Below are 14,217 nucleotides of genomic sequence, written 5' to 3'. Positions count from 1 at the left end.
GTGTCTGGAGTGATTTCAAAATGGATTCCACATCATTTCATGAACAAAGCCAAGTAATACGTGGCAAGAATTGAAACTACTGCAGCTTTAGCTTTTCATCCTATAAGAGCATTAAGAAGCAAGGCCCTTCTCCCTCAAGCATCAGGAATAAGCTACTGCTGAAGATGGGATACCTGACTTGATGAACCAAAGGTCCTTTGATGTGACCCACATATGGCCAAAAGGTTTGAAGTTAAATGGATATAAAAGTTATTTACACTATAAACAAACACACCAATCTGGGTATTTATTTACAGTTTACCCTCTCTATGGTAACCATGCAAAGATTACATGAAGCCAGGAAAAAGTCTGAAAACTATCTTTTGTTCTCTCCCTCCTTTCCATGAGCATGTGGCAAGAAGCTCTTCATTTTCTGCCTCTCCACTATCACCTGGTGACTTAGCTTTTTCCTTTTATATTTGTACTCCTATATTTTATAATTGTATTTTACTTTAGTTTCTAATACTCAGTTTCAAAATAGCAAACTTAAAACAATAACAAAACGTAACCTGGAAAATCTCAAGTGTTTCTGCACATGTGCAGCATTTTGCATTGATGAATAAAGATGAAGGTTTCCTGCCATCACAACTGATAAAGCAGTACGTGCATTATCTTGCAATTATAGGGTAAGTCGGCCGGTTGTGTTGGGAATGAGACAATTCTACTACTTATCACAAACAGATTTCTATATATACTTTGTTTCTCTTGCAGTTTTACATATCACACAGCAATAAAAGTCAGAAGAGATCCTGAAGGTCATTGAATAGACTTTGGAAGTTTTACATAATATTCAACCAACAAAGGACTGGTTTTTAGACTGAGAAACAATGGAAAGAGTTTGGCTTGGATTAAAACTAATCTGAAGTTTCTTTTTTTTTTTTTTTTTTGCCAATTACTGGTGCCTTTAGCTACATTTAGGGGTGTTTCTTGAGGGGGAATAATTTACTTACAAAAAGTGGTTTAATACATAATTTATGTGAGCTTTTAACTCTGCCTCTGGGCTTTCACAGGGCATAGGAAGACTGCACCAACTGGATGCAAGCTTTCTGAACCGTGAGAAAGAACTTCAGGATTCTGTATGATGCAAAAGCTCTGACGAAAGTTTACTAAAGACTGCAGAGCCTGTGGTTAACTTAACATGGATATCTACTTCAGATATGAAGCCCATGAATACAGATACTCTCAATCGCACGAAGTTGGAAGAGGACAAAATAGTGCCTTTCCACCTGTTTGTAAGAATAAGCACAGGGCTATCAACACAGATCTTTTAAGTTCAGGACTCACATCTGCCACTAACTAGCTTTAATAAACACTGTGCACTTCTATACACTTCATAAATATTTACTTTGTAAACTAAATTCAAATCTGGACCTTATCCTACTTGAGCTATTGACTACCTTTGACACCAGCCAACCACACTCTTCTTGACAACCCATCTTCCCTTGGTTTTTGTGACTCTTTCCTCTTCTGTTTCTCCTACTTCTCTAATCCTTGTATGTTTCCTTCAGAGGCTCCTCTTCATCCACAGTCCAAAATTCAGTGATGGGGTCCAACAGGGCTCCCTCTTTGCCCCCCTTTTCTTCTCCCTTTACATCATATCCCTTGGTGACCTCATTCAAAAACATGGCTTTAACTCTCATCTTTACACAGATGACTCACAGATCTACCTCTCTATTTTGGAACCACTTCTAACCAAGCTAAAATCTCAGCCTGAATTTGACTTCTCCTCATGATGTCCTGCTGCTAGCTTAAAACTCAGCACAGACAAAACCTAATTCCTGATCTTTTCCCCTAAGCCCTCTCCCTTCCTGCTATTCTTGGTTACCGCAGACACCACCACCATCCTCCTTGTCCTTCATGGCCATAATCTATCATCTTCAACTCAGCTCTCTCTCTATACCCATACATCCAGGCCATGTCTAAATCTTGCTACTTCTTCCTATACAGCATCTCTAATAATAGGCCTTTCCTCTCTAGCCACACACTTGCAACTTTCTTCTAGGTCTTCATTATCTTGCTTGTCAGCTACTGAAACTATCTCCTTTCTGACCTTGTCAGTAGCATATCTTGCATTCAAGGGAGCAGTCAAAACGCTGCTGCAATTATCTCGTGACTCACTGTTTCAACCACATTGCCTCCTCCTTTAAGACTCCCTTTTCCACCACAATCACAAACTATTTGTCACCCTTCATAGATTACTCGAGTTCTACATATCTCCTCTTATAAAGCACAGAGCAGTGGTTTTCAATCTGTGGTCCACAGACCTATGGGAGCCTGCAGACTATGTCTGATATTTCCAAAGGGGTCCACACCTCCATTCAAAATATTTTAGGGGTCGCAAATGAAAACAGACTGAAAACCACTGATATAGAGTCCCCGACCCTCATTTCTGTTCCATGTCAAATTTTCCAAGTACACAACTTCATGCTTTCTCTTGCTGTCCCTATGCATGGGAGATCCTCTCTGTAAAAATCTACCTATGATTCCTACAAGTCATTCAACAATGGTTAGACAGCTAGCATATTGTGATTACTGCCTGTTTCACTTATAATCACCTCACTGTTACAATGAAGTGGCAGGGGAGAGAACAAGGTATAATCTGTTGTCTCATACTTAGAATGTAAGCTCTTTGGGGTAGGGGCCATCTTTTTGTTATGTGTATGTACAGTGCTTAGTAAAACAGGATTAACAATACTATTAAATAATAATTTATTTAGGCCTTTCAACCAATCTGTGATTTAGGTAAACATCACTGCCCCATTTTTATAGACATGGAAACTGCTACTCAGGGAGGCTGAGGCCTACATTTTCAAGTAAGGTCACTAATTTTCCTGATTCATAGAGGTCCTGAATGCCTGTTGCTTCTATTGACCTTAAAAGGAGTTCTGGGTTCTCAGCAAACCCAGTATCTCAAGTTGGTCACCCAAAAACTGGAGGCCCCCAAAACTAAGACACATTTGAAAATGTAGGCCTAAGTAATTTCCTCAAGGTCACAAAGCCAGTTAGTATCAGAACCAAAATTAAAATCTAGACCACCTTACTACCATGCCCATGTCTATGACATTTAACTATCGGTTTCTCCATCTGTGAAATAGGTTTAATAATGGTGGCTTCAAACAGGTACCATAAAGGAGTGTACTATACTCTGAAGTCTGGTGAGAAAAGCCGCTTGAGTCAACAGTTCCCCAGCCCAGAATTCTTTTTAGAAAAATTCCCCCAACAGTTTTGAATTGAAAAATACTTTTAGCATAAAGGCTTCATAAGCAAGAGACGCTCCTCCCCTAAAGTTACACACTTCTTATTACAAATATTTCCACACTCAGCTATCATTATAACTGACCAACACTGGTGATATTCTCATTAATGCTACATATTCACCTTTTTTTCTCTTTATTACTTAACTCCTGCCTTTGAAACTAGCTTCTTAAGCTGCCCTTATAGAAAGGCAGATACTGAGGTGACCACTGGTTACTCTTAGAATAATAGTTATAAATCAGAAAGGCAAATTAGAAAATACACCTAAGTTTGAGAAATTAATTCAATTATTCAAATAAGATGGAGATTCCTGTTAGCTTCATGTAGAACTCGATTACCAGAAGAATAGAGAACAACTACACAGTGAACTGAGGAAACTCAAGACAGAAACATGACATCCTCACACCTCATTGGCAGAATATACTGAAGGTACAGCACAATCTCTTATGATTCTCTGCAGCCTACATCTAAGTAGATTTATTTTACTTCTCACCAGTCCCTATGTCAATGATTAACTAAATGCAACCAACAAATACAAATACAGTCTCTGATAAACAATTCCAATTTCTCCAAACAGTTTTTCTTTTTTCTGCTCCCATCTCTTACCTTGAGAGCACAAAAGATACAAGAATCTCCCATGCATTTGTGCACCGTGATCTGTCGGAAACTGCGACGGAAGATATCCAGGTGCCAAAGAACCTGTAAAGCAAAGGGAAGCAGAGGTTATTTTATGCATCTGAACAGGAAAATCTTGTAAAAATTATAATATCGAAATATTTCAAAAAAGCATTCATACCACTGAAAACTGCTCATTAACAAGGGATGCCTTTCATTGTTTTTGCCCTAAGTGTTACCAGTCATAGATACTAGTTTATTACCCCATGCTGTCCAACAGAACATCTCTCAGCATGTCTCTCTAACACTTTTAACTAAGGCTGTAATTCTCCTGGGGTGGATTCAGATCCCACAGCACGTTTTTAAATCACTAAGCCTTTTCCTGTGGAATTGCTCAGCTACATGATGGGCAGGCGGAGACTCTAGGGAGTTGACAGTTCTAGGGAGAGAAGGTGCTAATACTACATTGTATTGCTTGCACACTCCTTTTCTGCCAGTGTATTTATGGAAGCATTCACAATTTTAGCAGATGCAGCTGACTTTCCATGCTGGAAGGAGAGTGATGTAATGGCAGTAGATAAAAGGAGATTAAGAAAATCTAACCAGAGGAAAACATTGACACCAAAATGATGGGGTGGGCTTTCTTCCAATACCCAGAAACTTCTTCCTCAAAATTGTTTAATAATTTGTCAGTCCTCATGTTCTAGTTGTGGTGACCTATAAGTTACTTACCCTTTGTTCAGTATTTCTTCTCAGCACCAGGACTCTGGCTGGAAGGACTAAAGACCCGTTACTCTTTGAGTAGCTCGCCAGTACATGCTGCTGCACAGATAAACTGGCTCTTGCAAGCCAAACCTGTATTGTCCTATCTACACAACAGCTGAACCAAACTAGCAACCACCCTGTTTACACACAGTTGCTACTAGAGGTTTTCTAGCTCTGATCAACGTGAATTGGTATTTTTTCCCTAAGGAATCATGGTATTGACTATCATGTATTAGCACCAAAAGTGTTGACAACTGGTTGTTGCCAGCATATAGGTTAAATTATAGGCAGAGTTAAGCTAATAACATTGGGTTTTCTGCCCAGTTCTGCCACTGAAACCGTGTGACCTTGGGCAAATTACTTGACTTCTGTGCCTCAGTGTCCACCTCTGTAAAACTGGATAATATTGACTTTTCTGAATGTTTTCAATCCTATGAGTAAAGACATTACATAATGATCATTATAAATAAATATGATTGTTGCTAGCTAGCTTAGTTTCAACTAACATTAATTGGGCCTCAGTGTATATCCTGCACTCAAAATCCAACATGCCTTTCAGGAGGGCAATATCTTTAATGCAGTGTGTCAAAAGAAACTTGACCCAAATTGCATTGTGTGCCTTTAACTGACAAAATGCTTCCATAGCACATGTGTCGACAGTGCATATTTTCTTTTTGATTGCTGGCCCAGGGTAACGGGCTGGAAAAGTTTACTGATCCTGAAAGTATTTGTACTGGTCTCCCATAATGTTTCCAGTCCTGGCTATTTGTTAAATTGTGGACATTAGAGCACAAGTGTCACTTAAAAGTATTTTTTCTTATATGTTTTTATTGAATATTAAATTTGTCAAATTTCCCAAAAGATGAACATTTAAAAGTTAATATTTCTACTTGAGTTGTAGCCCCTCCTGTGAGACTGTAAATCTTTGCAGCTCCTCATGACATACAAAACTCCTAAAGAGTTATGACAGACTGAACAAAGGGGAGAAAATACTGTGTTTAGGAAAGAGTCCAGTATTCTTTTCAATTTAGCTGCACAAGGTAACTGTTGCTCCTCCTGAATGTAAGAACAAGAACTACCTATATCATAAGCATCAACAGTTATTCAAACCGTCTCTGAGAGTTAAGTTTGCATTTTACAAATTTAACATTCCTCAATAAAATATTAAAAAGCTATTCTTAGTGAAATATGAGATACAGCTTTAAAATCTGGTCATTCTGATTATCATCTTGGTTTTTATATCCCCCTTCAATATTTTTAGCATCCAATCTCTTTTGAGCCACTAGAGTTAGAGATTAATATAGTATGCTATAAGAAGGGTGGGATCCCAAGCTTTCAGACTGATGTACAGCCTCAAGCAGTTCATTAGATACCAGGCAACCACTAAAATCAGGTGAGAATTCAAGTTTGGGAGGAAGACAGTAATTAGTGCTCTATGAATTTAATGTAGAAAATCTCATGACCCAAAAGAAATGGAAATATATACCAATGGTAATCTCATTTTTCCAGTGCTAGATTCCATTTGTTTTGAGCCTTGGTATTTCATAGGATATTAGGCCTGTAAACTATTCACTAGACCATCTATGTTATTTATTTATATTATATTAACATCTAGAACCCCCAAATGAGATCAGGAACCTTGTGACAGCCACAAAACACATAGTAAGAGATAGTCTCTGCCCCAAAAAGAATGTAATCCAAAAAGAACAGAGAAAGGGTGGGCGGAAGGAAATATTTCCCTCTTACAGATGGGGAACTGAGGCTCAGAGAAATTAAGTAATTTGGCCAAGGTCCCATTGGAAGTCTGTGGCACTGTCAGAAATTGAACCCAGATTTCCTGAGTTCAAGTCCAGTGCCTTATTTCACAACTTCTTTGGCATGGGATCAGAGTTTAATATGACAAATCTTGGGTCTCAGGCCAGTGAAATTCTCAATCCTTGATATGCTAAGTGTACAGTCATTTGGTCCTACCCATACTACAATTTAACAGTGCTGAAACCGTGTCTCCTGAATCAATTATACCTGATGTGCAGATAGGGCCTTAAGGAACACCTTCCAACAAGAAGGCCTGAACTCCAAAAGATTGGTATTCATAATGCATAAGTGGTCACAAGGCAAATATTGTAATACCTATACAAATCCACTAAGAACTTAACTTCTGACTTAGCCTTGACCTGGAAGTCTTCCTTCTTGTAGGGAACTAAAGGCAGTTCAGAGGAAGCACATTTCTTGGTCTCACATGAGTTAAAGAATGATAGCTGGATATGAACCAAACTTATTTCACTCAAACTGAGTTCCCATAGATAAAAAGTCAGTGCTTCTCTCATCAAGCCACCAGCCACAATTCAACAGTCAAAGAAAGCTGATTGTTTATACAGACTATAAAAGGGGTTTTAAATGGACACTATCAACTGATTATAGTTATTTTAAAAAATTAGTTAAATTTGTTTCAGGAACCAAACCTGACACAAGCCCTGCAAATTTTTGTGGTTTCAAAATCAGTTTCCTATTTCTTAAAAATATTTTTCTTCTCTTGTTGCTGTGGGAAAGACCCATTAAAACAAAAAATAATTGCCTGACACACCACATAAAACTGAACATAAAAAATGAAAAAGTAGATTTCTCTAATCTTTCAGTTTTATTCATCTTAAATTAAAAAATTCAGACAGAAGTGTAATTTTTAAATTGATGGTGTCCCTTTCATCTCGGAAAGTCCAGGGGCTTAGCCCAGTTATGGAATATGGTTAATTTACACTACAAAATCGAACTGTATTTTATCTGAGGTCAGGAGACAACAGCTTTGCAAAATTCCCCTAACTTGGTTGCATTTGTTGTGTAGATGGATCCTGGAAGAACAATTTAGCAACAGTAAGAATGTAAAGCGAAGAGAAAAAGTTCAAATACAAAGACAGACAAACTGTTTTCAGCATCCTTACCTGCAAAGCACTATTCAAGAAGCAGCTATTCTGTCCCGGTTCATTGCTGAGGCCTTTACTAGGTGCTATGGAAGTTGTATTACGTGGAGTAAACATCCCTTGCACACCACCCCGTCCCACAGAAAAATAAGTCCTCTTCCAAGACATATTTCACATTTAGCTCTATAATATGAAGAAGACTTTAGTATCTGTTTGACTGAAAGTCTTTTACTGGACAAGATCCTTTCATTTACCCAAACTGAAAGCTATGGAGTACAATCCAATCCTTTTAAAATACAGTTTAAACAAAATTTCTCCTTCGATGTGGATACATGTAGCGTATGAGCTAGATATATATGTCGATTTTAAATCCAACCCAGGATGCTATCATTCATCTGCTGATAATGTAGGGATGATGATGCTTTACAGGCAACAGAACAGAAGGAAGCAAGAGGAAGGAATCCATGGTCTTTCAAGTGCAACTGCTTTGCTGTTACATCCTTCTTCTGAACAGGCTGTGATTTCAATAGAACACTCCTGAAGACAGTGTAATTGCTGAAGTCCAACAGGGTCCAGGACAAGGAAAAAGTAAGACTTCTCTTAATACTTTTCTAATCCTCCCACAAAATGTATAGCAACCCAACTAGCAAAAAAGCAGGCAAGCCAAAACCAAAATAAAGCCTTGCTTCTAACTGGAGTGGTAAAAAAATAACTTCAGGTCTGAATGTATAGAAAAAGAAGAGATTCCAGAACTGCACTGGAAAGTGCTTTCATTTTAAGTAGTAAATCTTTATCAGAAAATTTCTTCTAACTTTCTGTGCAGATCTTTAGAAGTTTCTTCTCCTGTTCCTTCTTTTGCAACTGGAATGCCTCGCCATGCCAGAAAGTTTTACAGAGAAAAAAAATAATCAAAAGCTTGCGTCATGTAATTACTCTCTCGGTTTTGTGGTGTTCTGCCAAAACCAGTGTTGCCTCACCTCCCACTATATGCAGAGCCTTTTGAAACAAAGCAAAAAATACAAAAACATCCCCAAAATGAAAAAACAAAGAACAAGAAACAGAGGAACCTGCGGGTATGTGCCTTGGTGAAAACATGGATAAAATGTGCCGTAAGGGTGAAATTAATTTTAATATTTTTTAAAGCTATGCATAATTTTATATGAACAGGCAAGAGCACGTCACTCTTAGCACATACTCCTTGAAGTCTCAAATTAGCCAGGTTCTAACAAAGATCTTGGAAAAAATACGAAGTATATTTAGATATGCATATTTATAGTATTATAAAATCATGTTTACACGTTGGAAGAGGGGATTGTCTAATCTGGATTTGGGGTTTTGCAGCAGTGCTAAATCTGGAAGAGAGGGCATGGAAATGTAGCTGTATTTCCCCTGGTGGAGTTACAGTCCAGAGCCCCTTTATCAGAGCAGAATATTCTCCCACTTTCTAATTCAGAGAAGATGCTTGTCATCCGCAGGACAAGGAGTTTAATCCAGATATGGTGGAAGTCACCCTCCAAAAGACACTGAGAGCCTACAAATAGAAACAAAAGAATCAGTAAGAGGAAGCTGCACTTTTCATGAGTGAATTTAAACAATCATTTAGTCCTAATATATTTGAAAACATGGGAAAAAATCTTCTCTCTGAGGAATTTCATTCTTACCCACGTAGGATGAATGGTGGCCAGGGTCCGTCAGGAACACTTATTTCAAGGATTTATGACAAAACCTTTTGTAGACTAATTTCTTACGTAAACAGCCCACCTGTATTTAGGTCACAGATATACTGTGAAAGTAGTTGGCTAATTAGTTTTTCTACTGCCATTACTGGGTTTCTGTAGTATTCTCCCACCATCTGTACATAACTTAGAAATCAACAGCACCCAGAACTAGTTAATGCAAACCAAACGGCATTATCACACATGATCCAAATCAAGAGTACAACACTGTACTACACAAAGAGAAGCAGACAAACTCCACATATTAGCAAAAATAATTGATGGCTATCATTGTTACTCCTTAGATAACTGAGAAAGCCTTTAACTATAAACTTCTTCTTTTTCATCAAAACATAGCTAAAATTTCCCAAATATCTAAGAATGCAAGCTCTGTATGAGTCTCACACCCATTCCTTTCTAAGAGTGATTTTTTTTGCGCTTCTTATTTGAGGATCTAAAAGTGCTCACAAATATTTATAAAGCAGAGGTGATGCATGTGGGGAGGGGCATGCGGGGTCACATGCCCCCGCAGATTTGCAGCTTGGCTTGTACTGAGTGTGCTCACTAACACTGTTGAAGCCCCCCATATCAGCAGGCATGGGTCATCTCTGCTATAAAGCCTGGATATCCCTGCAAGGCAGGCACATATATCTGTTTTACAGGTGAGTAGTCCTGCTTTCCAGTCCCCTGCTCTAACCATTAAGTCATACTCCTGGGAATCTGGGCACACAGACAAACATCAAACTGGTTGTGCAACATTCCTAAATGCTGAAAGGTGTACAGGAATAATTTCAAAGCAACTTCAAATATCAACTCCTCTCTTTGCTCAAGGTCTTAATGAACTATCAGCCAAAATCACTTGGTGGGAAAATTCAGTTTACAGCATTCGTTTATGGATCTTTCTAAACCAACCCTGCTTGTGATAGATATACTGGCCAGGCTCGAGCATCAACAAAAACCAGAGTGCGATTTACAATGACTCAGCTGACCCAGAATGGTGATGATGTAATGTTCACAAAAGAAAATGAAGCAAGGCACCCCTCCCCACTCTTTCCCACAATGCCTGCCATTAGGAATATGAAAAGCTGGAGGGTGAAATCCAGAAGGACACAGTGCCAATAAATTTAGTGAGCAAACACCTAAGAAATATTTACTGGACATTTGTTTTAATCTTAAAGCAGGGTTATTAAAGTAGGATTACTACAAAATGTCATTGTGAGGTTCCATATTTATTGTGCATCAGTGCTCAGCTATTACATAAGGAGCACTTTGCTAACTATCCAACGCTGTAAACTCATCCTGGGATCATAGAGCCAAGTTTGGATCTTCCCATTTTGCATTTCTCCACAAGAAATAAAGATTCTGCAGACCAAATGAGGTCTTAGCAACACTTTTGAATGCCCATTGCCTTTACTAGGTTTGTACAGGTTTAGCCAGTTGGTTTATTTACATTCCATTCTATTACCAATGCATGAGGTGGAATAATTTCAGTTTGATCTCTCTTAGCTATGTTAGCTGTACAGGGTTAACAGGAATAAGAAAGCAATAAAGACTCATTTTTAACATGAAACAGCTATGACTGTGAATGTACACAAGGAAAAGATCTGTTGAGAAAAATGTCACCTTACATTGCCATTTTGCAAAACATAGCCACACTTTAATTTTTCTAATTCTAATGTCTTCAGAAAGGAATTCTAGCTAAATTTAACTTTCCAAAGATTTGAGACAATACACATTGGTCTCATTTACAGATTCCATTCACCTACCTCCTCTGCTCATTGCTTTCACACAAATGCAAAAAAGGATTCTTTTTTAATGTCACTGTAATGCAAAAAAAAAAAAAAAAAAAAAAAAAAAAAAAAAAAATGTAGAGCCCCTGCTTCCACCACTTCTGATAGCAATTCACCCTTCGCAGAGCCATCTGCAAAAGTTCAAACACCAACACATATATCTATATCTGCATACACACACTAGCCCATTAACCACAACATCTTGGGAAAGGACAGGAAGGATGTTAGAAGTGTCCCTTTTAACAGATTCGGATATTCCACAGAGCTTTTTTTTTCTTCTCCCAAACAAAGCGTTATCTTGTAAACAATCCCAACCACAGCACCAAAGTAAAGTTGCACAGTTTTCTTTGCTGATGCGAAGTCAAGGCAACACTTTGATACAAGGCAGAGGCTCCAGAGAACACAAATATATTATAAAACACTGGAAACACTCTATTTATTTTAAGCTATTTCCATATATTATTTCTTTCTAAAAGGCAGTAAGATTCTTCACTCATATCAAGAGAATACAAAAGGCAACAGCTTTCTAAAAATGTATTGGACTGACCCATGATTGTATTGCTAATAGGATTTCCAGTGCTCTGCTGCATTTCAATCTTATAGGCTCACAATAAATCCAGCTTCATGCTTCTCTTATCATTTAAAAAAAAAATCCAAACACTATAAAAAAAATCAGACAGATTCAGAAGCTATATTCCAGTCTATGGGCTAGTGACATCTTGACAGGACTCCAGCAAACAGAGCTTGAAACGAAAGAGATAAGCATTATCAGAGCTGCTCTCGCAGAGAAAATCTAGAGTTGACATACTGCTTCTAAAACCTTTACTACACAGATAGGATCAAAACAGAAAGAGTCCCGGGTCTGACACAAAAATCACCAAGAATGAAGCAAGGGCGTCAGTCATATTACCCAACATGTTAAACTAGACACTGAATTCAAGCAGGAAGCCTATAGAAGTTTTAAAATATGTGCATTTTGTTTATTGTTTTATTAGTGACTGGAACAAGCTACAAGAGGCCTGCACAGAAGTCCTGACAATCAAAGGCAGACTAATCCAGCAACTGTAGTTAGAAAAAGGTCAAAGATACCAATGGAAAACTATACTGAAGGGGAAACATGACAAATGGCAATCCAGAATGGCTCTAGAGCTCCCCACAAATAGATTTAATGTCTGTATTATCTGTCAAATGCTCTACTTGGGGATCAGGTACCCTGAATCATAGATACATGCTCAATGTGCAAGAGAAGAGTATACCAGGGACACCACTCGCATAGCACCTCTCGCAGTTCATCCACAGAATGATTTCAGCCCGTTCTTCTGGCCTGAAGAAACATGACACATTGACAGCCATGCTGAGAACAAGAGAGAACGAGAGAGCACAGAGTGTTCTGGAAGACATTTACCACAGAAACGTTTAAGTTGCTATTCATTTACATCCACTAGTTAAATCAATCATTGGTACTAACGTAACTAAAACGGAAATATTGTATTTTGGGTTTTATCCCTCTTCTGATAATGAATACATTACGGACATCCACCACAAGATTAGAAATTGTGGTGTCTCCTGCTTCCTAGGATCTTGATCCTTGGGCTTGCTGTATTAAGCTCAGTCATGTCACAAATGTCTCCACACACTTTGCCATCCCATACTTGACAAGGACCACTTCCTGAAAGAAATCTTTCCCAAGCCTCCTCTTCTGGCCTTCAAATAACAACCTAACCTCATCATCAGAAGCAGGCTCCACACAGATCAGGACCCACCAACTCAAAGTATGATATTAGCACAAACTAGATACCTGTAAGTTTGCCCCAGCAGCATCCACATGAGGACAGTTAGCGAGCAACACTTCAGTGCATTCAGCAATTAACACCTCCATAGTATGCACTATGGCAGTGTAAACAAGACTAGAGCCTCCTGGCTGCTGGAAGGGAAACAGGGCATGAAGAAAGGTTTTCTTCTACTCCACCCCTCCCCAGTGTCCTGACCACTGTGATTGGGAGGAGGGAAGAAGAAAAGATCTCAGCTGCCATTGCCCTTCCCCAGTCCTGATTTATTTACTTCCTCCACAGCAAATAATTCCAATGCCTGCCTTTGCTGCAGCCTATAATTATGCCAAGCAACAGCAAGATGAAATAGACATGATTCTTGACAGTTTCATTGCTCCCTGCAGGATTCTATCAGTCTTGTTAATTTTTCTCTGTTGTCTTTGGCAAAGATAAAAGTGGATGCAGTGAAACAAGAACTGTCTACTTGTAGGCTAAGGCCCTGTTAACATGGGGGAAATTGACCCCTATAGCTAAATTATTCTAGAACAACTCCCTCAAAGGGATACACTGTTTTGAAATAAAGTCACTTTTATTCTAGAATAGCATCCACACAGGAAGCTATTCCAGAATAACTATTGTAGAATAGTTTATTCCACAACAGCTATATGCTGATCAATTTCCCTGTGCAGCCAAGGCCTCACAATTCATTGGTTTACACTCAGCTCACTTTTGGAAAGTTTTATATGCAATCTTGAGAACTAGTAATACTTCTCCCTTTAAAAAAAATAAAGCAAGCTCGGAGTCTGCATAAATTAATGCTGAAGGTTCTCTCACTCACCCGGAAAACTCCCCACTTGCCTTAGGCAACAGAATTTTTCAATACTGTTAGGCTGAAGGTGCTATTGGATGTTACCAAGGAGGTCTTGAACCCAAAGACAAGGCGCAGACCTCATTAAAGCCCATGAGTGAGCCAAGCACTCTCTTTCAGGCTCCATGACAGGAGCAATTAAGCCCCTTTATGTAGTAAAAATGGCTGCACATAAATGGTGGTTACTGTCTTAGGCACTAGGCCACATGGCCAAGGCAGGGCTAAACAAGGTAAATTAACACAGGTTTCCATGGATGGGTGCACATGCAGGAAAGTAGGACACTGAGTAGCAGGCTGTGTTTTGGAGGGAGCAAGCCAGCCAGCAGAAGGAGCGGGGTCCCCACACAGGAGGGAAAAAGAGTACACTTTACTGGGGCCCGGAGGCCCCGCCCAGGCTGCAACCCCCATTATATGTGTGGGAGGGGGCCCGTGTTACTGGGCCTGAAAAAATTATGCTTGGACACTGAGAAGGAGTTGTGAATAATT

The 14,217-nt window shown here is 38.9% G+C and overlaps 1 protein-coding gene across 10 annotated transcripts in view; it reads right to left on the bottom strand.

The window, feature by feature from the left end:
* Window positions 1–14,217, bottom strand: part of USP54 (ubiquitin specific peptidase 54) — a 181,717-nt gene that overhangs the window by 87,142 nt on the left and 80,358 nt on the right. For 9 of the 10 annotated variants that reach the window (XM_067537876.1, XM_067537928.1, XM_067537936.1 and 6 more), the window contains exons 2-3: window positions 7,611–9,120; window positions 3,901–3,993 (exon numbers count right to left, since the gene is read on the bottom strand). In XM_067537876.1, the coding sequence (XP_067393977.1) occupies window positions 3,901–3,993; window positions 7,611–7,757 (240 nt within the window). In that variant the 5' untranslated portion in view covers window positions 7,758–9,120. Of the gene's footprint in view, window positions 1–3,900; window positions 3,994–7,610; window positions 9,121–9,250; window positions 9,356–14,217 lie in introns of those variants that run through there. The other variant, XM_067537893.1, reaches the window with a different exon arrangement.

Source organism: Emydura macquarii, unplaced genomic scaffold (genome assembly GCF_026122565.2).
Source record: "Emydura macquarii macquarii isolate MOO-44397 ecotype Brisbane River unplaced genomic scaffold, CSIRO-AGI_Emac_v2 contig_67, whole genome shotgun sequence".
In the NCBI taxonomy this organism is placed as follows: domain Eukaryota; kingdom Metazoa; phylum Chordata; order Testudines; family Chelidae; genus Emydura; species Emydura macquarii.
Note: the sequence above shows the minus strand (reverse complement) of the source record. Positions and strands in the feature narration are given on the sequence as shown.